At 39.9% G+C, this 25,244-nt stretch overlaps 3 protein-coding genes across 5 annotated transcripts; 1 reads left to right on the top strand and 2 right to left on the bottom strand.

The window, feature by feature from the left end:
* Positions 1–300: 300 nt before the first annotated feature.
* Positions 301–3,849, bottom strand: c1d (C1D nuclear receptor corepressor). Of its 2 annotated transcripts, none has more exons than XM_039783265.1 (5): positions 3,758–3,849; positions 3,288–3,429; positions 2,579–2,645; positions 1,935–1,990; positions 301–1,840 (listed from the first exon to the last, which is right to left on the bottom strand). In XM_039783265.1, exons 2-5 carry the CDS (start codon positions 3,423–3,425, stop codon positions 1,634–1,636), a joined length of 468 nt encoding a protein of 155 aa, XP_039639199.1. In that variant the 5' UTR covers positions 3,426–3,429; positions 3,758–3,849; the 3' UTR covers positions 301–1,633. The 2 variants fall into 2 exon arrangements, with proteins under 2 accessions (XP_039639199.1, XP_039639200.1); XM_039783266.1 differs by having other exon boundaries at positions 3,728–3,788.
* A 10-nt stretch (positions 3,850–3,859) lies between these two features.
* LOC120547702 lies at positions 3,860–20,426 on the top strand. Of its 2 annotated transcripts, XM_039783259.1 has the most exons (20): positions 3,860–4,382; positions 4,484–4,691; positions 5,314–5,480; positions 5,769–5,899; positions 6,314–6,480; positions 7,388–7,473; positions 7,827–7,907; positions 8,404–8,518; positions 13,243–13,418; positions 13,968–14,189; positions 14,800–15,002; positions 15,198–15,320; positions 15,729–15,866; positions 15,998–16,247; positions 16,419–16,620; positions 16,872–17,082; positions 17,470–17,573; positions 17,990–18,144; positions 18,529–18,751; positions 20,012–20,426. In XM_039783259.1, exons 1-20 carry the CDS (start codon positions 4,224–4,226, stop codon positions 20,149–20,151), a joined length of 3,261 nt encoding a protein of 1,086 aa, XP_039639193.1. In that variant the 5' UTR covers positions 3,860–4,223; the 3' UTR covers positions 20,152–20,426. The 2 variants fall into 2 exon arrangements, with proteins under 2 accessions (XP_039639193.1, XP_039639194.1); XM_039783260.1 differs by lacking the exon at positions 3,860–4,382 and having other exon boundaries at positions 4,615–4,691; positions 5,358–5,480.
* Positions 20,358–25,179, bottom strand: dnaaf10 (dynein axonemal assembly factor 10). The gene is made up of 8 exons (XM_039783261.1): positions 24,809–25,179; positions 24,202–24,302; positions 23,793–23,923; positions 23,576–23,677; positions 23,316–23,431; positions 22,547–22,681; positions 21,310–21,407; positions 20,358–21,170 (listed from the first exon to the last, which is right to left on the bottom strand). The coding sequence occupies exons 1-8, from the start codon at positions 24,992–24,994 to the stop codon at positions 20,963–20,965; spliced, it is 1,077 nt and encodes a 358-aa protein (XP_039639195.1). The 5' UTR covers positions 24,995–25,179; the 3' UTR covers positions 20,358–20,962.
* Positions 25,180–25,244: the final 65 nt, after the last annotated feature.

Raw genomic sequence — 25,244 nt, forward strand, 5'->3', positions numbered from 1 at the left:
CCGGTCTGAATTACTACCATGAATTAAGTAATGCTCTGCTTGATTCATAGTAAGATACAAATTGAACTAGTTCATAAAGGCAACCTCTATATCTACAGTACCAGTCAAAGGTTTGGGCACACTTTTCCATTCATTTGAATGAGAAAGTGTGTCTAAACCTTTTGACTGGTATATATATATATGTCTTATAGTTCATGGCACAACAGCTCTACAAACAAAATAAAGAGATGAGCTGGTATTTTTAACAATATTTGCTGCTAATTTTATATGTAATATGAAACATGCGGACATGAAAGAAAGTTTAAAATTTAAATATTTTTCACTGAAGACTGTCAAGGAACACATACAGCACTGAACAAACAATAACATCCAGACTCGATGCTGAGACACTAACCACTGGTAATCAGTTAACACTGGGTGGAGCGTTGTCACCAGAAATGCATGAAGGGTAATCAACAGCCAGAGGCAGACAGGTGTGTGTAAGGGGAAAGCAAACAGCTTTTTACAGTGTCAGCGTGGCTTGTCAGTGCTATTGTTTGATTAGTGTTTAACTGGAAAGCAGAATGAAACTTACCTGAAAGAAAATACACAAAACTGAACTATACCAGTGCTATGGTGAGCATGCCATCATTAAATAAATGGGTCACTGCACTCAATGATATTTAATGTATTGGACATTGGTTTATTGGCAGCCCAGAACACGCATCAGTTCTCCCTTTCACATAACGCATTGGCCGTAATGTAGGTCTGATTAAAAGACTACATTAAACTTTGGAAGACGTAAATAAAATGTGAAGAGCTCAACCTCATCACATAACCAGAATAGCCTTGCTCTTAAGAAAATTAGGATAGTACAAGTAGGGTAAGTAGGTGTTACTAACAGGTGTTACTAATAAAAACTAACGATGGCTCTGCTGTATTCATGTGACCCAGTGAGCCATGAGTGTGACAGTGCGTCAGCACACACTACACCAGTGTGTACACCTGTGCTTTCAAATCAAATATGTTTTGGGGAGTATTTTTATACAGAAGTCAATCCTAAAAGCAATACATCTAAAAAAAAAAAAAAAAAAAAGGTTTTATTAAGTCTGACACATGCACATGTGTAAAAGCACCTCAAAACAACATGATTCATAGAATCACTTTTAAAATACAGAGAAATTCTCATTTATCTGAAAGAAGGAACCAAACATTCCTAAATGACATATTTCAATACCTGTATGAACCAAGATTTTACTCACTTTTCTTAATAAAAATAATACTTTTTCAAGGTTATGGCATCCTGAAGAAGATTTACAACTTAATGGTGAAGTAACATTACAAAAGTATTACAGACTCGAGTCTTAAATTCTAGAGCAACAATACGCTCAGCAAAACCTGGGATGGTATATCGTAGATGGCCATCCGTCTTGTGTTTTGGTTAATCCAGCAACATGAATGCTGCAATCTGACAGGCTATTTGACTGGTGAGCAACTCAGATAAACACCAACGTGTATTTTGTTGTATGTGTCATGTTGCCTTGTTTGATGCCAGTATCGCAACTTAAGAAGCTGCCTTGTGAACAAAAAGTGTTTGTTATTCCCAAAGAGGTACAAATGCAGTGGGACCAGACCGTACAGCTCCTTCTCTCCTTCAGCTCTGCTTTGGACGCTTTGACTGCGGGGTGTCAGACTTTGTGTCTGCTGCTTTCTTGGATGCTGCTTTTTTTCTAGAATCTTTTTCGTCTGTATTGTACAGAGCATTCCTGACAAAGCGTGCAGCAGCCCCCTTATCCAGACGGGCAGCTTTCTTCCTGTCTGTAATCTCTTTCACTTTGTTCATGTACGTCCTTATTCGCTCCTGAAAAACAGAAGGGTTACAGAGGAATAAGAAAATGCAAATAAATAGAGAAAGCGTAAACATGTCAAAGACAGTGCAGAGAAAACATACATACCAATTCCTGTTTGATTCCATGTTCTCTGGGATTTACACCTTGTGTAACCAAGTACACTGTAATCAAGAACAAAAGTAAGACTACATGTCCAGAAAAAGGAATACTGATAAAATTGGATTCAAAGCCAAGCCAACTTCAATAAAAGATTAAATATATATCAATAAAACTGCTTGTATGTTTGTATCTCACAGTAACTGTAATTTCCTCATAGAATCTTTGCTAAGAAATTATATGTGCAATCATTGAACCCCAATCATGCTTTTTCATTGTTGTGTGAATATATAAGTGGATAACTATGTGGTGGCACATGAACAAATAGTGGTAGAAGTCCATAATGGCATTCAACTTGTTTACTGTGTTTCAGAAATCCTTTGGTTGGCAATATTATCCAAATAAAATGGAATTTTGTGCATTTGCACTGACAAAAACATGCGTGTGCCCAAATAGATGCAGTGCATTTGGCTTTTTGGTTTACTTGTATACTGGAGACGTGTGTATGAGGAGTCTCTTGTATAGAAACCCCTCAGGTATCAAGTCAACATAATTCACATGACAGTATTGTAAGTTGTGTATAGTACTATCTGCCTTAAATTTATATTCCCTAAATCCACAAAGTAATCACAGTAAATCCAGAAAATACTTACTCCAGAATAATGAATTAAGGGTGTAGGCAGACATCAGATCCAGCTTGGCTTGATCCAAAGGGTCCAGCTGTCAATAAACCAGATTTAATTAGCACCAGTTACACAATGTATACACATAATCAAAGTCCTTTACCTGCAAAAATGTAATCACCACAGTAAATAAGCAAAATAGACTGCTGGGTACATCTAAGCATTATATTGTATGAGATTATTGCACGTCTACCATGTAAAATGTTATTCTTCAAAGTAACTGGTAATTATCAGCCTCAGTACAGGTGTGAATGGTTGTTCGCCTAACTGTGTGTTAGCCTTGTGTTAGACTGGTGACCTGTCCAGGGGTCTACCCTGCCTCTAGCCCAATATGAGATAGGAGAAGCTCCAACCCACTGCAAGCCTTGACAGGATGTATATGGGTTATGTATGGAGCACAATATTTCCTAGTGATGTTTGGTCGAGTGGGAGAACTTCGTCTCACAGATGCAAGTTACTTCGATACGGTTCAAATCTGGTTTTTACACATCAAAACAACCAATTATGTTTGTATGTTTTGTTGTCAATCTGATAATCCGTCTGTGATGAAGGCTTTCTTCACAAGTGACATTTTAACTCGTCATAGAAGAAAAATAAACCGGTGTACCTAATAGCAACACATGTTTTGACTAGTGACAATGACCGCTGTGAAAAATAAATAAATAGGTCTTCAGCCTACCTTCTGGAGCAGGTCATTCCTGGGCATCGACATCAACTTCTCCAACATGGTTTTGATAGAAGAAACTGAAGAGTCGAAACATTTGAGCTGTTCGTCTATCTCGTGAGGGTAATCCTCAGTTCTGCTGTCCGCTGCCATTTTCCTGTTAAATAATTATATTCATACAATGTTGTGAAGCTGTAACATGGTTGTTTCATTAGACAGTAACGTTACACAGTAGCAAAAAGCGCCCATTCAAAGTTGAAACGCCAATGTTAGCAAGCTAGCTAGCTAGCTAGGTAACGTTAGCTAGTAAGATAGCTTGCACATGCTGCTAACAGGAGAACATTTAGCTACATGAACATAAATAAAGTGGCATATATATAATATGTTAAGCAACAATTACAACTGTGTTAACAGCAATATAACTTAAAACGGAATCGGACGACATTTAACGTTACCTATTTCTACGATTAACGTTAGCTAGCTACCTTTTAAGCACGCAAACACGCTTTAGCCAACAGGAAGTGACGTTTAAAAACAACTTGTTTTCTTTTGTAGCTAGCTACTCTACTGCCGTCTGCCGTTTGGAAGAGCAAATCAGCTACTACTAACTACAGATTTGACATGTTTTTAACACTAAGATTATAAACTAACAACAGGTTGTTGGTTTAATTTGTTTTTATTAGTCACCAAGCGGCATGACTGCGCTTTTTACTCAGAGAAAACGCGTCTAAAACGTATGCTATTATTAACTAATTTATGAAGGCAGCAGGGGTGTTCACGTTACCATGGTAATCTGGGGCGTCATTGCGGTAAACGAAGCTGAGTGTGCTATACATCCATGGTGCTGGCATGCCAGGCAACAGTTTAGCTAGCTAAGTGCGTTTAGGACTTGGACTGTACACACCGCTGTAGCTGAACACAAGTAAACCATCCGTAAAAGAGCCTTCAGACATGGACAACTGTGATTTGGAGAAGCTTTCACTCTCTGGTGGGACGCTCCATCCAGCCTTCACACCACAAGTTATAGACTACAAAGTGACAGTTGAGAGCAATGTCGACAAAGTGACTCTGGACCTGAATGCGAGTGACTGCGGGGCGTCATACAGTATTGTGAGTACCGTCCTACAAGTTGTGTGCACTTTTTCTCTGGTTAGTAAAACTCATAGATAAACTAAACATAAAATGTAACCTCGTTTTTTTTAATATTTCAGCTCTTTGGTGACGGTTCCAGTACCATTATACTGAATGTTGGGATAAACAGAGTAGAAGTTGAGGTGGTAGCTGAGGATGGCACCATAAAGAAATACTGTGTGGAAATCACCAGGCTGTCGGCAAAGATAGCAGAACTCAGTAATCTGGCTTTGGAAGGAGATATTCCACTTCAACCTGCATTTTGCACCAAAATCTATGAATATAACAGTGAGTACAGACTTCATGTGACACTATGACACAGTAGGCGGCCTACGTGTTGCTGTAAGGCAGTTGTATTAAAGTAACAGTATGTAATTGGGACACCATTCGATGTTTTAATTAACAAAGAAATAAATACATATTTATTTGCAAGAAAAACTGATTTGGAAAAAGTTAAAACAGTAGTGGACCTTTTTCACAGCAGACATTTTGACTTGTCATAGTAGGAAAAGCACAGCTGACACTGATAACCTTAACGATGGCTCAGTTCCATCAAGTGTCCCAGTAAGCTATTTCAGTGAGTCAGCATGCACAATACCAGGGCCTCTCCTAAGTGGAATGCAGCCATCATTAATAGTTTTGAATACACCTGTGCTTTTCCTACTATGACATGTCAACATGTCTGCCGTGAAAAAGGTCTATTGTGTGTTGTAAATATATTAATTGATGGTAATTTACTTTCATAAATATTAAAATATGGTAGAATATCATAGACTGTATATAAAGAGTAGTATACTGTATAGCCTATGTGTAGGGGTGTATACTGTATATTTTCTGTTATGATTATCAGATCCATTTTTGTTTGGGTTTTTGATCTCTGTCACTCCCACTGTAAACTCTTTTTCTGCAGGTATTGTTCCCTTTCATTGTAATGCTGTGACCCTGCTTCCCAAGGTGCCAGACAAAAACATCAAAGTTACAGTGAATCGAGAGGACAGCTCACAACCGGTCCCTCTGAATTTTGGAGACACTGTGGTGGAGATCTCAGTCTGTTCAGCAGATGGCAGTAATTCACAGGTAGATGAGACATGAGACGACTTTATGTTTCATCACACTAAATTGTTGACATTATATATTTCAAAACATATACATCTTGCTTTGCAGTGTACCTTATCCTTACCTAATAACCTACCTGTTAACCTGTAGTAATCTTACATTTTAAAGCTTTGCACACAGTTAGTGGTTGTATCTTCCTAAATAATAGTATATAAGTCAGCTTTCAAGAGTAGAGTTTGTTTGGATAATTTTAGGTTTCATAATGCTGTGCTGTTTCAAAGGCTCTAAACGTCCCTCTGACTCTGTCAGGTGTACACAGTGTTGGTGACTCGAGAGTTAATCCCCATGGCTGTGACCTTCACTGATGAGAAGCAGCAGCTGGACTATGAATGTCCAGTATCTCTGACTGCTTTATATAGACCCATATCTATCAACCACAGGTAAGATCTGAATAGGAACACACTTGATATGAGAAAATGTTGGCAGTTGTAACAGCAGTTACCTCCTTTATCACATTCATAATATATTTAACATTGTTTTTCTTTTACAGTTCATGCAATAGTAAAATAAATGAAAGTAAATGACAATCTGTATCAGATACACAATATCAATAGTAATTTCTCATCCCCTAATATATAATACTTATAATTTAGGGCATCAATTGCTATTTTGTTACACTTCTGGTTCATTGGAGCCATTTAAGTTCATCACTTTGGTCGTTTTTTTATAATTTGAAATTAGAAAAAAATGCTGAATGGTGCAGTACATCAGTAGTCAGCATCAGGCGCACACTACCTTCTATATTGGTTTAGCAAATGCCGCCAAGATCTAACTGGTTCCCTGTTGATTTGCAGTGACCCAAAGCACATCTTCTCAAGGCCTTATATCGAGATGCTGGCACGAAGATCAAAAGTCGACCCACTTAGCGATTGTCCTCTGGGAGACGGCTGGAAGGTTGTTGAACTGGACCTTGACAGGAAGATGTCTGCTGCTCGGGTCAAGTGTTTCTTTACTTACAGAGGTGAAGTTTGGAGTCTTAGCTCCTCAAAGAGATGTGTCTAAAGCACAGCTACGGTGGAGGTGCTTATTGGTCGAATTAAAAGTCAGTGGGTAGAATATTTATATTATTTTTGGTGAAAAAAGCAAGTGGTGTAGAAGGAAGGATAGATGGGTAATAGCTTGCTAACCTCCCAGGAGCATGCATTCAGTCACATTGATCAAAGAATAAAAGATAAGTTATTGCCATTACATGGTTCCTCTCAAGACCTCTACCTTTCTTGCCAGAGTAACTGACTCTTTGACTCTGCCATTGAGATTTTTCTACATCAGTTGAGTTGTTTCTAATGATATCTTATATAACTACATCGTTAATGTGCTAGTTATACATTCTGGCTTACCTCTCAGCAGTCCTGATTATACTCCCTGTACTATCATGTAACATGATGTCACTGTTGTACTATCATGTAACATGATGTCACTGTAGACAACTATTATGTTACTGTAATGAGGGGGATATTATTACTTAATTAAGACCTTGTCTTTCTAGATGTAGGCTGCATCCTTTGAGCCCTGCTTAGTCAGAGAAGTATTTCTGGACAACAAAGATCTCTTTCTAATTGATTTTCTTTTACTTGCAGAGGTTAGTTCTGGGGAATTACAAAAAGGTGCACACCCGAACAACATGTAATAGACATGTTTACAACAGTAGTTAAATACTTTTGTTAAAAAATAAATTTTAAAGAATTGAAAAGCAGTTCTGCAGAGTTATTAATTAAACTGGACTCATTTTGTAGAAAAAAAAGACAATCACTGGTCACAAATGTGTCATTTAAGTTGTCTTTTAGGTTTCAGTAGTGGAGGACAATGCTACTATCCACTCCTAGTGTGTGATATATTGTGTCTTTGATGTGTGTTTTTTTTTAACACAGGATGTGACAGTGTGATGGAACTGTCTGAGCTGGGGTCACACTCTCTGGACTGTCCACACAAACCCACAGGGGACCTGGATGCAAAGGTCAGAATGAAAGATTAAACAGAGTTCTGCATTGCCATAATAACTGCTATGGACCTTGACTCTGCTCATACTTTATTTACAAGTCAGCCTTGACAGTGACTAAGTGCTGGTTTAACTTCAACAGTAAAAGGATCTTGTGTTTGTGTGTGTGGGGTTGACACAGTTAGTGAGTGTATAATGATTCTTTGAGGATGGGATGGGAGGCGTGTCATGTTATTATACCTCGACTAACAATAAAGAACCCATGTTCATTATAGTAAATAGATTCACCAGGTCAATCCATTTGAAAGCTTTGATCTTTTATTGATTGCATCTGATCAACCCATCTCACTTGTGCTCATGTTCATTTTCAGGATGTGACAGAGACTGATTGGTATAAGCAGCACTTTGCATCATCCAGTTGTTTGGAGATAGAGACTAAACACAGTTTGGAGGTAATACATGTATTTTACTTTGCATTATCAGTATACAAGTCTGAAGACCCCCATAGGTAGGCTCACCATACATTTAACATGAAGATGATTTTTTTTAAGGGTTATTCAGTTTTATTTTCTCCTACATATAACTTATTCTCATCTTGCACAGTATAGATTAAATTCAGGGTTGTATGCAGAGTCAAAATAACTGTAATCGTTTGTCACGTTTTTTTTTGTTTTTTTTGCCTTAGTCATTCTGATTCTGTTTTATACTCGCATATGTCATTGTGTTCCATATTGACACATAGTACAGAAAACCATCTTGTGGTAAATAAAGGTGGGTGAACTTTGACTTTTACTGATCATATTGAAATCAACAACATTTCTCCCCTTACAAATTCCCATCCTTATATAACTTATGTAATACCACTTAGCAATATGAGGTAATATTTTGCTTTGCTGCTTGGCCTGCTGCACTTCATGGGTTGATGATTGTTATCTCTGTCTGATGCAGGTGCGTAACTGGGAGAAAAGACTACAAATGACAGTGGGAGAAGACAGTGTGGATAAACTGTGTGCCTTGGCCCAGGATAACACAAAGCTCTACTGGCAACGCCTGCCAAAGCCAGGTAAGTAGCACTTTTCAAACCAAGAGTGAAGGATCAGAAATGAAAGGGAAGTCAAGTAATCTATCAAAGTATATTGGCAACTATTATCAATTGCAGCAGTGACAGACCTTATTTCCTCCCACTAAACTGTCAGACATACCCCCCTGACTCCAATAATTTATACTTTAAATAAATCACCATGCAAGGTGACTGAAATAACAAATATTTTTTGACTTTGAATTTTCAGGGGGTGTAATAAATAATAAAGAGCAATATATGTATATAAAAATTCTCTGTATATATTATACTCTGTATTACCATATTTGCACTAAAACCCTCCCTTATTGTTCTTTTTACTTATAACATGCAGGTTAAACTGTCTACATGACCACACACTTTAACAGAGAGTTTCTTTTGTATTGTAGTTAAATAACAACACAGGCTGTTGATTTTTTGCATCCCCGGCCAGTGGACAGAAGAGTCATTTTCCTTTCTTTCCCAAGAAAGGAAAATGAAGCAGCTCAGCTTCAGCCATTAAAAGACTACATGAAAATGGGCTAGCTAGCGGTTGCATCTGAAGCTTCCTCCTCTATCTGATGTGCCAGGAACACTGGCGAGCATCAAGTTACTTGCTCATTGTTTCACAGTTAATTGTGCCTTGCTAATTGTTTGATGACCCTGAGAAGTGACATTCGAGACTGATCCATGGGGGACTCAATGAAAGTCATTGGAACAAGAGAGAGAGAGAGAGAGAGAGAGAGAGAGAGAGAGAGAGAGAGAGAGAGAAAAAAAAAAAAAAAAAAAAAAAAAAAAAAAAAAAAAAAAAAAAAAATGGTATGAGATAGGGAGCAATAGGGACAGCTAATCTTTACTTCTTAAAATATAAACAAGTTATTTTTCTGTTGTGCACGATCAAGCCGCATGAAGGATGATGAAGTGTTATTCAGTCTGACTTCTTGTGTTGTGAAAAACACAACGATCACGTTGTTACATGTGTAGATATCATCAAGGCTGGGAATTTTAAAACTTTTTAATTTGTAATATTAAGAGATATACTGCATATAATACATCTATTACAGTAACACTAGGTGCATGCTGTGCTCTATGTTCATAGGCCCACAGAACAGTTTAATTAGATGAGTGGACTTTAAAAAAATCCAATTCTTTAACTAATCTAGTATATTAGTTAAAAAAAACCTTTTAAATGATTGGCAAAAGTGAATTTTAGCAGCAGGCAGCAGCTGCAGAATGGGTTTGTTGGATATGTTTTTGCAATATTCTCCAGAATTTAAAAGCTGTGGCATACGATCCAATATGATCCAATATACTTTATTGTCCCTTTAGGTACATTTGTTTTGGACTCCAAGCTGCACACATGTGCTGCACACATAAATAATGCCTTGACAGTTAGAAACAAAACACTACAGCACTAATTGAAGCAGTCACAACAATAGATTGCACATAATTGCACGTAACACATATTTCCCTCACCCCACAGTAAAACATCATCTCTACAGCCTCAAGTAGCATTGTTTAAAAGTTTGACAGAGGTAGGAACAAATGAGTTTTTAAAGCAGTTAAGTTTACAGCCAGGGACTCTGTATCGTCTGCCAGAGGTGCAGGTCAGTCTGACAGATAAAGGGCACTCTTGCCAAGGGAAGCTGCATTTCATGCAAAGGACGCATGCAAACATTCGTAAGCGAAATGAGAAGAGGTGGCTAAATGGGAGATCCTTTAATTCCTCATTATGCAGTGTACTGTGAAGTGTTTGTGCTTGAATGAAACAGAAACACAATTTTAAAATACACACTAGGGGAAGAGTTTAATTTCAGTGTGAGACCTTAACAAAGTTGAAACCTTTTTCATGAGAGCGTAACTCAGGGATGAAAGCTGTCAACAGATTGTTGAAGTGGCTGTTTTTCTGTTCGTTCTGACGGTCATTACAGTCTGAAATGAAAGTAAAACCTTTTTCAGTTGTCATTTGGTGTCTGTAGCCTGATTTAGTTTGTCATTTAACTTTTGTTCTTTTGAAATGAAATATTTGTATCTTAAATGACTATAACAGAGTATAACACTGAATAACTAGTTTGTTGCCAGCTTCCCAGCCTGTAGTTTTTGGAGCAAAACCTCCACGTCCGGCTTGTATTGCAGCTGTTTATTGATTGATGTCAGTTCTGTGAGCAAACAACATTCCACAGAATTAGATTTGAATCTACAAGTTGAATCCACAAGGTTTACCGTTTTTTTCGATTGCTAAACGACAGTGGGCACAACTGGAGTCACATGTGCAAAACTCTAACTACAGTCTGCACATCAGCAGTTCATGTGGACCAAACTCTAGTTCATTTTTCATTGCTTGAACACAGTTTTCAAAACTCTACACACTTATCCCATGCCTTTAACCACAACGTGCACAACACTGTAGATTTACAGCACTTTGTTCAAATGCTAACACACTGCTGTCAAAACTGTTAACCACACATTCAAATCAGAATATATTTCAGTCTGGTGCCTATCAAACACTGCTGATTGCAATTTTAGCTGAAAGCCTAAGTAGGTGTCTTATTTTAGACTAGTTAGTGAACATATATGGTATTTATACAGAGAAAGCTCAGAAAGCCTTTTTTTGTATACAAACACCAAATAAGAATAAAACAATGATACACTGTACCGTTTGAGAGAAACAGGTAAAAGAGCAAAGATACCAATATGTCCAGGTAAGATGTCTGAGGTTATATATACAGCTATAAAAAAAAAAAAGTGAAAAACACTATATCTTTACTATAGTAAAACTGCGTTCTTACTGTTTTTCAGAAAGTAATGGAGGTGAAAGCAATAGAAACACCACATTCATTTTTATTTAGAGATGATGCAGACATCCAGTGTGATGAAGAAAACTTGCCACATGATGCTGGAGAGAGGCAGGATTAGTCACACTATTCTTTGGTACTGTTACGTATGTACCTTTAGTTTTATTCCCAGTAATTCCATAAATTACTAGAGACAAAATACTATATTGAAGAAAATTGCTGATTTTCATTCCTTCTTTTTTACCTTATGTAAAAATTGGTATGCTATACAATCTATATTTTTTCCTTAAATAAACTATTGAGTAGTGTCAAGTCACTCAAATTGTTCAAACTGTAAAGATGAAAAAGTTTGTAATTTCTGTATTGGTGTTTGACGCTAGTGTTTTTACTCTCAGTGTGTTCTGAGTGATAGTTATCTCAGTGAGGCTTGTGCATAGTGTTTGGCTGCACTGAGCCTGTTTTGCAGGTGATGTGAACTGTTTAGCTCAGGTGACTGTTGGTAGTGCAGACTGTAGTTTGAGTTTTGCACATGTGACTCCAGTTGTGCCCACTGTCGTTTAGCAATCGGAAAAAGCTGTAATAAGCCTCAATCTCAAACCAATAAAAGCAAAGTGTGTAACTGTAACACAACATTTTCACTGGCTGTTCCTGCTCTAGTTAGCTAACTCATCTCTAAAGTCACAACGGGTTCCTATTTTTCAGTAACATTTATCCTATAACCCATGACAGGCATGATAGAACAGGGTTTTTCCTGGCTCAGAATGGGCCTTTGTGGTAACACATATTAAGCGTGGGTCTGGTGGTCCTCCCCCAGGAAATTGTGAGTATCAAAGACTTAATATCCTGCAATCTGATAAATTTTTAGGCACCATTTAACTGGTTCAGAACCAGCCAAATCAGCGCCACGCGCGTGCGTAAAATAAAGTGGCTGTGGATGAACAGGAGGCTGGCTGCTGAAAATCAGACCCTTTTGCGCTTGTGATTTTCCTTGTGTTCTGGCTAAAACCTCTTTGGGGTGCGCCAAAACTTTCTCTATGCAGGCAAAAACCCTGTGGGTTTTTATTATTTAAAGGAACACGCCAACTTATTGGGAATTCAGCTTATTCACCGTAACCCCCAGAGTTAGACAAGTCGATACACACCCTTCTCATCTCCGTGCGTGCTGTAACGCTGTCTGACGGCCGGAGCAGCAGCAGGCCAGCACATAACATGCAGGTGAATGGTTCCAGTAATCCTACTGCTCCGAATTGTGACAAAAGTGACAAAATAACGCCAACATGTTCCTATTTACATGTTGTGATTTGTAGAGTGACAGCGTGTACAAAAAACAACGTAACATGAGACACAGCCATCTTCTAACCGTAAACAAACCGGGAACTATATTCATTCTGCTACTTGGGCGGAGTGATTTGCTTTGCAGCAAGCCTGTCTCACTCCGCCCAAGTAGCAGAATGAATATAGTTCCGCATTACGGTTAGAAGGCGGCGGTATCTAATGTTATGTTGTTTTTGCTACCCCCGTGACTATACAAATCACAACATGTAAATAGGAACACGCGTACGTTATTTGACTGTCGCGTACAGTAGGATTACTGGAACCAGTCACTTGCGTGTTATGTGCTGGCCTGCTGCCGCTCCGGCCGTCAGACAGCGTTACAGCACGCACGGAGATGAGAAGGGTGTGTATCGACTTGTCTAACTCTGGGGGTTATGGTGAATAAGCTAAATTCCCAATAAGTCGGCGTGTTCCTTTAAAGTCAATCTAAACCTAAACTTGGTTTTACCTGTAGTACAATGCAGGTACTAAGGTCACTATGAAATGTTAGTTTTCAGCTCTATATTAATGCAAATTATCTCACAAATATATGCAAATACTCTCTGGTATTGTTGTCTGCTGTGTGCACACCATATGTGTGTGTTTCTCACATTTCCACAGGGGATGTGTTGCAGTATGAGGATGGCCAGTCTCCTCTGCATAGCCTGGAGCAGGCTGCTGTCCACTATGCATCAGCAATCAGACTCAGCTCCAGAGAAGCCAGACTCCACTTCCTGCTGGGTCTCGTTCTGGAGGAGCAGCACTACGCTACAGAGATGTACGGCCTCCAGAGGAAGGTAGTGTCACGACATGTCCTGGGGAAAAGCCAGCTCCTTCAGTGACGAATTGTGAGGTTTTGCTCAGATGACTAGCTGTAGCAAAACATGCATAACTAAATAGCTTCTTTAAATCTGTTTATTAAAGGACATTTTGTTTATTAAAATTCTTTTAAGCACTGACACTATTATACACATTTATACCTGTACAATATATCCCCTAACCTGACTGAAATGGTGGTAATGCACCAAGCTCAAGGGCTTTCCCACCCACATTTGGCCAGCTACTCTTTTCCATGACCTACCCACGCAAACACACCTGAAATGCCCTGACAAAAATCCATTCATATAACATTGAGGTCCAGGGATTTATACATCTGACAAAGCTTAAAGGAAATATAGAATTGCATTACTTTGCAAATACAGTGTGCATGGGCTCTTTTGTCTTAACAGCTCAACACTTGATGAATCATATTGTTGGTGAAAATGGTTCTTACATTTGAGAAGAGTGAATTGTGCAGCTGAAAGCAACCCGACCTCTCGAAACCTTTTCATTTGTTTCTTCTCCAGGTTGACAGAGACAGAGATGAATTAAGCGACGCCAAAGCAACAGCGTATCAGGATGACATCCTGGCTGTGTGCAAGCTCCATGGTTTCCTCGGCACGCCCACGGTGGAGAACCAGCTGCAGGCCTTGGATAAAGAGTATCAGCAGCTCAAAGAGCAGGGACAGTCCAGCAGAGGAGACTATGTTCAGACACTCTACATCTGGCTCTTCAAGAAATCTGGCAAGGTAACTGTGCCATAAAGTTGCTTCTAAGTTTACTTCACTTGCTCTAATTAGGAGCACCATTGACATACCTAAAAAGTAAATGTCAAAGAGGGACTTTGATGGATGGATGGATGGATGGATGGATGGATGGATGGATGGATGGATGGATGGATGGATGGATGGATGGATGGATGGATGGATGGATGGATGGATGGATGGATGGATGGATGGATGGATGGATGGATGGATGGATGGATGGATGGATGGATGGATGGATGGATGGATGGATGGATAGATAGATAGATAGATAGATAGATAGATAGATAGATAGATAGATAGATAGATAGATAGATAGATAGATAGATAGATAGATAGATAGATAGATAGATAGATAGATAGATAGATAGATAGATAGATAGATAGATAGATATAGCATTTATTTTCCATTGCTAGATGTAGCAAATGAAACACTAGAAAGTGTCATAGGTTATGGATACTTAAGTTATGGATTTTTATGTTGCTTGTTGTGCAATGTAAGAGACTGCCATGACACATACTTAATAGCACCCACTAAATAGTTACTCATCAATATATGGCAGATGAAATTGAACTCCCTCCCCTGTTGTTGCAGAATAGCAGTGCAGCCGTGCGGGATGAAGAGAGCTGTGTCCACCGGGCCCTGATGAAGTACCTGGATGCCTGGTCTCTGAGTCCTGACAACTGGGAGTACAGCCTCCACATAGGAAGGCTTCTGCTGCTGCAGGGGAGGAGCAGGGAAGCCCTGCAGCACCTCCAGAGCGGCCTGGCACTGCGCCCACTACACCCTGCTCTCAGGTCAGGTCATTTGTTGGTAGTAGAAGCAGAACTTTTATTGTGTCAGTGGCTGTAATAGTAAAAAATAATGGCCATCATTAAGTCATCAACTCCTACATGACAAATGATCATGTAGGGAAATTGTGTATTCACACAAGGCCCGGCAGAGCTAGTTTTGTCTTCAACATCTTTCCTGTGTTGCGTTCATTTTCTCAGATTCTTCACAGGGCTTGCTCTGTTGCAGCAGGAGCAGAAAGCCTCTGAAGACACAGAGAAGGAGGCTGCTCTGTTCTTACAACAGGGACTGGAGCACTTTGTCAGCCAGCGCTGCAGCAAGAGGTTTACATTTGTGTGTGTGTGTGCGTGTGTGTGTGCGGTGCGTGCATGCATGGTGGAGGTGGATGTATTCAGTGAGAGAGGGAGAGAGTGTATCAGTAATGTACCAGGATGTTCTGTTTAAGCCTGCAGGAGGGAGAATAGGATAGCGAAAAAACCCGTCAAAGATAGTATCGAGTTGGGTTTTCCACTAAACACCTTCTTTGTCAGTTACTGGAGAAAGTTTTTGAAAGATTCAGAGATCTGATTCCTTACTAGTGGAGAAATTTGCTGTTTACATTTTGGGATTTACAATCAAGGAGCTCCTGCCGTTGCCTTGGATTTTTGCTTGTATGTAACTGTAAGTTAATCATGGTCATCACGGCTGCTTTTTCTGTGCTGTTACTCTTTTTTTCATGATTTTGTCTACAGCTGGATGGACCAGGATCCATCAGCCCCTCTGTCCAGCATTAGCACACAGTTCCTGCGAGGCCTTCTCACTCTGGGCCAGCTGCAACAGAGAAACACACTGTCTGAGAAGGCCTTGAGTGCAGAGCAGGTCTATCACATGTATGTTACAAACCAGTAGTTTTGTTTAAGTCAGAAATTGACAGATACTACCTTTTTACCCAGTGTTTGAGCCAGTTTAATAAGTGCATGAAAACCCTGTGTCTGCTTGTCTCTGTGCTGTAATGCTTCAGTGTAGCAGTGCTGACTGCCCAGAGTGTGAGTCAGTGTGTGTGTCGTGGCGAGATAATGGGGCAACTGGAGTGGGTGCTCCTGGATGCTCAATTTGCCCTGCTGCAGAGGCTGATCGAGCAGGGTGAGCGCCAGGCCAAGGCGGGCATCGAGAGGCAGTCCCTGGTGGCCAAGAGATGCCAGTCCCTCACAGCTCTCATACGCCTAACCTCTATCGCCCCCTGTCAGGAGCTGCTGGACATGCAGGAGAGGGTAAGAGTGTTCAGTTGGGCAAGGAAACATACAGAATGCATATTTTATTTGTATTTTACATTGTTTTGGTTTACTGGTTTGGTAGCTAGTCCATATACTGACTGTTATGTCCTGGTGTAACAGAGAAATCTCACTTGTACCTTCTGCCTACCTCCCCTGCACTGTGTACAGGCATGCCAGCTGGCAGTGGTGACCACACCGCGGGACAGCCACGCCCTGTGTCTCTTGGGTCTGGCACAGCTGGCTCAATATGACAACAACCCAAATTCCGACAGATCAAAGGAAGCCATAACAGATGCCTTCCTTAGCTTCCAGGCCAGCATTGAGCTGGAGCACAAGACTCAGAGCGGAGAGCCACTTAAACAGCTGAGCAGTGAGTCTGCACAGTGGACTTACTGTTTGTGATTTTCACTCAGAATCACAGCTGGCTAGCAGAGAATTACATAGAAATGGGCCTTTTCTTACATTTATGTAAAAATGTAATGCAGGGCCCTCATGGCAAATCTGGCTATATATAATATGGCTACCTGAGATACTTCCAATTGATACATGTATTACATTTACAACAACAGTTATGGTAGAGATGAACTCCACAGCCACATTAACCACCCCCTGTTTGCTCAGAACAAAAGTGGTGGCAGGACCGGCAGGAGGCTGAAAACAAGAAAGCTGCGGGAGTGACCGGTGTGGCAAAGAGAGGAGCTCTGCGGGGCAGGGGACGACCTGGTCAAGGACGGGTGGCAGCAGCTGTAACCAAAGCTCCTGCTCCTACCCCCCCAGACCCCATCAGGGGAGGGAAAGCTGCCCAGCCTCCAGCCAAAATCCATGCAGCCAGGTGAGTCACGCTGGCAGACGGAGTCAAGCGTTTGGCCGACCTGTTATGTGGTCTGTGGAATGTTTGGTTGTTTATTTATTCATGGATGATTTCCTGTGGATGCTTACTTTTCTCTGTTCTATCCTGCTTGATATTCATGTCAAGTACAATTTTAATTTTTACTGTTTCACTGGCACATGTTTTCAGTTTTAATCCTTGTAGATGCTCTATGAAGAGTGAATTATGTGAATTAAGGAAGCATTAACAGGTCTTGAAAAGTTTGAGTACCACACTCAAATATGTAAAAAAAATCTAGTAGTTCTATTGTGTATGTGTACGCTTTATCAAAACTTAGATTTGTATCTCTCTGATTTTGTAATCCATTATCCGTAATGTTCTCTTTTATAGGGGAAGAGCTGGAGCAGCAGCAAAGCCAGATAGATCGGCTAAACCTTTCAACAATGGTACACAAGGCCAGCTCCCTGCCAACAAGTCTGCTGAGACAGCGGAGGGTAAGGCATGACAAAAGCATTGACAGTGACATACATAAACCTTACTTCCCCAAGGTCTTAGTTTTTCATGATTTGGGGGAAAAAAATGTCATATATGGTGATTTACTATATATCACCATGTATTTAATACCCAATCTAAATGGTAACTGTTCAAATGTAGATGATGTGTCACATTACATCATCACACCCAACACTTTTTTCAGGTGCAGTAACTTTTCTTTACACCTTTTTTTGGCAAGAACATGCAAACATTAAACACGTCCAGTATAAAGTACAAAATATTTCAGTTTCACTTTGAACAACAATTGTGTCATTGTAAAACCTCAAATGTGACCGACAGCAGTCACTTTTAGCCTCTTTTTCTTCCCGGGTTTCTCAAAGGAGTCAATTATACTGTACTTTCTGTGTGTATTCAGAGCCCGCTGTGGCAGACAAAGTGAGCGGGTCCGGTCCGGTGAACCGCAGGTCTCATAACTCACGGCTGGGTCTGGCCCGTGCCCTCTCCCGCTCTGCAGACACCCAGGACCAGGCAAAGCAGCTCTACCAAGAGGTCATCTCCATGGCACCAGGGGTCAGTTGTTATCTGCTACATTGAGATTTCAGGCATTCGCCCAATGCTTTTACAATGCAGCTTACAATGATTATGTTATAAAATAAAATAACGTCACCAGTTTCACACACCCACCCAACTGTGTGACTCCAGTCTTGGTGTATAAGTCCAGTGGAGCGGTAGGTCTATGATTGTACCACAGAGAGGCTAGTGCAGTTTTACTCTAAAACAAACAGTTCAGTCATAACAAAGAGAAGAAATTATATTTCAATGGGGATGTCTTTATGTCTTAGTAAAGCAGTTATTTGTAGAGATTTACAAGCAGTTGGCAGATGTCTGGTGTTGATTTCCGTCAATTGATGTAATCCAGATACGACGTGGTTGATTCATTTCCTGACTGTCTAGGTCCACGATGCCTACATTGAGCTCGTGCAGCTGCTGGAGCCATCAGACCCTCAGGCTGCAGTGGAGGTGTACTGCAGATTCCCTCTGAAGACTGTGGCCCAGCAAAGCTTCGATGATGCCTTCATCACAGGAGAGATCGTCCGCATGCTGATGACGCTGGAGCTGTACGACCACCCCCAGCTGGGCCCCAGCCTCGTAGCATACGGCAAAGTCATGGGCCTAAGTGATTGCTTTTGCTATTGTTATACATGCTGTAGACATAGTAATATTAGTCTTGGAATATGTCAAAACTCAGCAGTAGAAGTGTTATTAAACTTGTTATTAAACTTTTTTTTGTTGCAGGAAAACAGGTTTTAAATGTGCCGTAGGTAGGATTGTTAAGATCCAGGACTTAGCCAAAAAATAGACAATAGACAACTTCTCAGTCCCTCCCCCCTTTCTGCCTAAGCCCAAAATGGTCTCCTAAGCCCCTCCCCCCACAAGGGAGAATGAATGCATGTGCATGAGCAGTGATTGACACACAGTTAGACACCCCCTCTGGCCCTGATTGGTGCATCTGAATAGGGAGTGGTGAATTTTTGCAAATTGCACTCCAGGCTGTAGGTGGTGCCAGAGGAGCCGGATTTTTTTTTAAATGACCTGCTTCGTGTAGTTCTACTGGAACATAGGGTCACTTTCAGCAAATATGACTATGAAAGTTAGTTTTAAAAGGCTTACCTACTGCACCTTTAAAGTTTAAGAAAATGGGTACTTACGTGCAGAATAGTTAGTTAGTAATTAACCATTTATGACAAGGATGAATAGAATCTGGTAAAATAATATATATATATATAATATACTGCAGTATTTGCAGATTGCACATTGATTGCCTGCCACAAAAAATACTTTTAAATTCTTTAGTAAAAAATAAAACGGTGGCATTCTTTATGCTATGCGACAAACTCCACCCGTCTTGAATGCCAGGCACATTTAAACAAACACTGCACTTAATATTCTTTTGTGAACCATGATTTAAAGAGTAGTTACCTTGACTATATTTAACAAACGTGTTGTTTAAATTGGGTATTGAAATCATGCAGCCAGGCCGATGTGACATGCCATGATGTGCTATTTATAGATTTGTATCACATTTGACTTTGTAATGGCCAGCTAGAGTAATAATAACTTTATTTGTATAGCACCTTTAACAGAAGGGAAAAAAAGCATAAACATAAATATACACAGCACATCAATACACATAACTATAAATACACAACATAAGATGGGACAGGAAAAAATCTGGTTAATATTGTGTAATTATGTTCAATACAATAATAACATGAAGTATCACATGGTGTTTGATTTATAAATAAAATAAAGCACAAAATTAGAACTTACTTCAAACAACGAGACACATTTTAAAATTAAACTTCATGTGTTAAAAGTATTTGTGTCATGGTGACTGCAGTAATGTCGATGTAGTAATCTGTGGTTGCGTCCGTAGGTTGCATAGACAAATACATCGACATCTTGGATGGGAAGTGTATGACCAAGCTGCTGAAGAGTGTCTACGCACAGATCCATGACAGACAGGAGGACGATCAGGAACTACAAGATTTCTTCAAGTTCAAATGCTGGACATAATAATGCATGTAATTCTCTAACAAATACCTGTATTTATTATCTTTTTGAATCCTTGAGTGACTCACAGTTTGCTTACTGTTTACCGAATAGACTGGTGTTGCTCTAAAGACACTTTCTTTGTGCATACATATAGTAATCCTCTACACCTTACACCTGATGTTATAAATAAGCCATTTATTTTAGACAAGAGGACACTGAGAAAATGGTCATCTTTTTCTCCAAAGGCACATTTAATTTGAAAACACTGAGTTATCAATAAAAATGACTTATCAAAACTGGAGTACATCAACATTCACCTGTAGTGCAACAAAAGACAGGTGTTTCAGTGAGCATCCGACAGAAATGGAAATAGATAAAGTTAAATTAAATATTGATCATCAAAGTGTCATTTCAAACCAGAGGCTATATGAATAATTTCTTCATCCCAATAGAGGCTTTTTGATAATACAGGAAAGGTATTGTATTTATCTGCACTACAGGTATATATTTTTTTTTACATTGCCTGCTGGGCTCAGCCAAGAACTACACATTTTTCAAGGACAGCATTTAACAGAGACAAAACGGCATAACTCCAACCAAGGATTTCCAAGTTCATTTGAGTTAAATGGTTTTCTGGCAAGAGGAGTCTAAAGAGAAGTATCAATTGTAGAAAATCTAGACAGACAGCCGCCAAGACCCACAGTAGGAAATAGTTATCCTATAAAAGACAAATCAGCCTCACAATCTATATATAGTTGTCTCTATAGTTGGGTCTGATTTCTTTTTAAGCTGCACAGATCTTGACCATCAGTCTTTGTCGTGGTCTACTTTATCAAACCACGTTGAGTTTGGTGACAATGAGCACGCGGACAGACTGGTCAAAGCCCGAACACACACACAGGCCCTGCTTGTCGGGGCTCCAGTCCAGGCTGGCGATCGGCTGGGTGGACAGAGTGGCGTTCTGTAAGAGGTTGACGGAGCCAGCTACGCCCACATCCATGTCATCTGAGCCTTTCTTGCTTCTCTGAGCAGGATACTCACTGGAAATGACATCAAAAATATTTTAGAGATTAGGTTCTAGTAAAGCAGGAAATTTGATTCACACAAGTGCCCATCATGATGAGCACTTGTGTATTTTGAAATGGAACAAAACGTTGTAGTTTAAGATGGATGACTTACTATTTCCATAGATGTAAGTTGCCTGCACCCCCCGCAGTCATAAAGATGTCTCTGTTTTGAGGCAAATGTCTCACCTGCCAGATGGTTGACTTATTAGCCTAAAAAAAAAAAAGAGGGATCATTTACCTCCCAAAACAATTTAATACAGATTAGATTTAGTACACTGACATTACATTCCTAGCACCTTTCAAAACACTGTAAAATAGATAAAATAGAGATTGGCATGGGGTACTTTCCATAAGATCATCTCTCAATGCAAATCAAACCAGCTATTAGACTAACTGAAATAAAATGCCGATCTCTAGGTATGGTTACTGGATACTATGCATCCTGATAAAGAGATGATAGATAGATAGAGAGATGATTTTATGAAAGTACCCCATGCCAATCTCTAGGTATGGTGAAGGGTATGTGATGATGGGGGGGCTATTTTAATTCCAAAGGCCAAGGGAACTTTATCAGGATGCATAGTATCCTGGATCAATGAAATAACTGGCCTTTAAAAATAAACATCTGCCTGCCTCTATGGGAATTTAACATAGGGGTGTACTTACTTATGCCCCCTGCATTTTAAGGAAGAACATTTATTTATTTACGATACATAATTCATTCACAAAGAAAATTGGTGTCCTTAAAGGTTGGATTTTTCCTCATTTTTTTAATTAAGGCATTAAGATCAATTTCCAAAAGATGATTTCTTTTATTCCTCTTTTTAGTCAACTTTAGCATGGGTTCATAAACTTATGAGTGCCACTGTATATACAATCCAAAGATGTTAAGACTTTGTAGAGCCACACTGATATCCTATTTAAAAAGAAAATATCTGGTGGAACCTTATGATTCATGGTGTGAGACACGGATGTGCCAACGGTTGATCACTCAGAAGAACTGGACAAATATTTAGAAAAGTGACCTAGCAAAACACTTGGTGCATCGTGCTGTGCACTAACGACGGTTTAAGTGCGTTTTTCTAGCATTTTCCCACAAAAAGCCACACTTCTCTCTTCGCCCCCGCCCCAGTGTCATTTTTGGCCAATGTCTCAAAGCCACTGAGAGGATTAGACAAACACAACTCCAAACACTTCCAGCTGTGAAAACGGTCAAACCCACGTGTGCCCCCATTTTCCTCTGTAGCGTACAAATGTAAAAAATAATAATAATGATAATAACCTTTTGACATTTTTCCCATACGAGGGAGCCAAACATCCATCTGGCTCTCTCCACACAGGTCAATTACCTTTTCGGAAACAGAGGCGAAGCCCTTGGTAGGGTGCTGGGTCCTCATGTCAAAGACGTGGAACTTTCCTTCCAGTGAGGTGGCCACCAGCTTGTTCATGCTGATGTCTTTCCTGTCAAACTCTACACAGCATACCTGGTCATGATGTCAGAAATAATAACGGTCACTCCCGGGACGTTTATCACATGGCATGGGTCCACCACAAACTATTCTCCATACTGTACAACAGAATGTGTTGAAATGGACATAATGACCCCTGGGGGTTCACCTACATTCAGGAGGTGATGAATAAGAGAGACTGGGTAATAAAATCAGTGCAGGGCTTTGTATACGACGTGTAAAGGGAACATGCAGACTTCCCCTTGTGGTTTCATGTACAGTCTAGCTGGGAAGTCATTTTCAGCTCTGTCTCCACATCTGATCCTGTTTGTGTCTACATTCTCATTCAAGTGCAGGTTGGAGTGCAAAAGAAATAATATGTTTGGAAAGAATATCCTAATAAAAACATCAGTTCTAATTAGGAGGACTACTCTTCGTGTTTCAGCACAGAGCTGACCGAATCGCTCAGTTTGTTTTCATTTTCTTCAGAAAGGGTTGTCATTTTCTTGTCATTTTTCACTTTCTACACGACTGAAGAAATCAAAAGGAAAATCTTCCCGGGAAGTGTTAAACCTCAACCTTACAAAAATCACATGGCCTGTCCCACACCACTTATTAGCAGATGTTTTGTTTTTTTATTTTTTAACATTTCAACACATGTTCACCTCACCCCGTTTTTAATGTTGGTTTCCCACCGTAGAGACATATTCCGCAGGTCAAAGAGTTTGATGTCCCCGTTGTCGTAGCCAGCACACACACAGCGGTCCTGATCGTTGAAGGCATGACCTGTCAAGAAAACGAGCAGTGTTTTCAATGATAATGGTAAAGGAACATTTATCCGTGTGTATTCGCATTTCTAAAACAGCCATCGTTATCTGAAAGTTGTGGATGTAGGTACTTCCATAAGCTGAACACTTATATTTCACACACCAAATGCAACAGTCCAGCAGTCCCTCTTGGTTTCTCCTTCTATGGGCTCCATGTTGGCTACAGGTGAATCCTTCTGTCTGGGATCCCACACCTTGACTGTCCCTGTAACACCCAAGATCATTTGACATTTTAGCTCACTTTGTTTTCTTTGTGTCATTGCTTTAAAAAGCTTTTACTTGCAAACTGCATATGCCTAAATGTTTTTTAATGCTCTTACCGTCTCTGCTTCCAGTGACTATCTCAGGTGCACCATCACCAATCCCCAGGCCACCAACAGCATCAATACTATTCACTATCTCTTTGTGGGCCTTAACAGTATACACTGGCACTTCAGGCATCTCCAGATTCCTGTGGACAACAGAAGCATCTGCACTGAAGAAACCAGTAGACTTAAAAACAGTGTCAGTGTGACCTCACTTTCCATTAAGTCAGACAGCAATTCATCTTTATAATATTTTAATTATAGTTGTCCAATTGAGCCTTTGAAAATAAAACAGCTTTAGATGTAGGCTCTACAGTTAGCACATATGAAGTGGTTTGTGATTACATTTTGAATTAAAAGCTTTCTTTCACCATTTTGCTGACAATACAAAGATGAAGATACTTAGTGGATATGGATAAAATACCATATATTGAGATTTCCTTCAAAATCCCCAGTTGCTATGTGTCTTTGTTGAAGAGAGGTGGCCCCAAATGTTCCACACTTTATGGGTTTGGGTTTCTCTACCTGAAACACACGAGATGCAAGATTTTCTTTAGCTCCAACTATGAGACAATGCAACAAGCAGCGGAATAGCAGTAAGGAAGGAACAACATATACTTATTTGGGTTCGATCTTGAGCCGTATGTTAATGGAGAACATCCTAAATTGAAAAACTATATGTTTAGACATGTATGACAGCAATGAGAAATGTTTTGTAACAGTTTATTTAGTTGGAATTACTCAGATCTAATCAAACACTGACCCACTAACTAACAACAATTTAGAACTAAGAACGATTAGTACAGACCAGGGTCTACTCCAGGGTCAAGTTTTTGACTGGCAGAGGCGTTCTAGGTCATCCGCTGTCTTCTTGTTGCTCGTTGCTATGGAGACAACCTAGCAAGACTTTTCTAGACCTTAGCTAGCTAGATAAGATAGCTAACCCTCAAACAGGCCGTTTACATGATGCATTTCTGAGTAAAAAAAGGGGACAAGAGCAAACACGAGTAAAATGTTTACGTGTTATCTACCTCCTTGATAAGCTGAGCATCTCCGTGCTCCACTTCATATATTTGCATTACTCCGGTTCCTCTAGGAAAGTTGCCCATACAGACGAACTTCGCGCTGCAGGGAATCCATTTAGTGTCAAACACAGTGTAATTCAAACTCTTCTGAACATGCGCAATAATCTGAGGTTTTGCTAGCGGCGATGACATATTTGACGTTTGGGAGATAATATGTAAAACGGTTGAATTGTTCTTGTAAAAGTATCAAGAAAACCCGTCCAATGTGAATGTGGATGTGGCTGTTGCTTCTTCTTCTTCCTCCTCTCTCCTCCTTTTCTTCTTCTTCTAAAGTTAGGGTTAGGGCTCGAGCGCTCGCTGCCAAAACAAATGACGTCTTGACTGTCCTAACGTAAAACTAGCTGAGCATGAGGCTGCCTAAAATGATGCCTGAGCAAATGTT

The sequence above is a fragment of the Perca fluviatilis genome, chromosome 19 (genome assembly GCF_010015445.1).
Source record: "Perca fluviatilis chromosome 19, GENO_Pfluv_1.0, whole genome shotgun sequence".
NCBI classification, from domain to species: Eukaryota; Metazoa; Chordata; class Actinopteri; order Perciformes; family Percidae; genus Perca; species Perca fluviatilis.

Bases quoted from the DNA above. Each gene is read 5' to 3' on its own strand.
- LOC120547702 (XM_039783259.1), top strand. From the start codon at position 4,224: ATGGACAACTGTGATTTGGAGAAGCTTTCACTCTCTGGTGGGACGCTC. The intron at 7,474-7,826 runs GTCAGAATGAAA...GTTCATTTTCAG, and splicing joins CAGGGGACCTGGATGCAAAG to GATGTGACAGAGACTGATTG. The intron at 17,083-17,469 runs GTGAGTCACGCT...TCTCTTTTATAG, and splicing joins GCCAAAATCCATGCAGCCAG to GGGAAGAGCTGGAGCAGCAG.
- c1d (XM_039783265.1), bottom strand. From the start codon at position 3,425: ATGGCAGCGGACAGCAGAACTGAGGATTACCCTCACGAGATAGACGAA. The intron at 2,646-3,287 runs GTAGGCTGAAGA...GTTTATTGACAG, and splicing joins GGAATGACCTGCTCCAGAAG to CTGGACCCTTTGGATCAAGC. The intron at 1,841-1,934 runs GTATGTATGTTT...TCTGTTTTTCAG, and splicing joins ATGGAATCAAACAGGAATTG to GAGCGAATAAGGACGTACAT.
- dnaaf10 (XM_039783261.1), bottom strand. From the start codon at position 24,994: ATGTCATCGCCGCTAGCAAAACCTCAGATTATTGCGCATGTTCAGAAG. The intron at 24,303-24,808 runs GTAGATAACACG...CGTGTGTTTCAG, and splicing joins ATGCTCAGCTTATCAAGGAG to GTAGAGAAACCCAAACCCAT. The intron at 23,432-23,575 runs GTGTGTGAAATA...TTTTCTTGACAG, and splicing joins CTGCTGGACTGTTGCATTTG to GTCATGCCTTCAACGATCAG.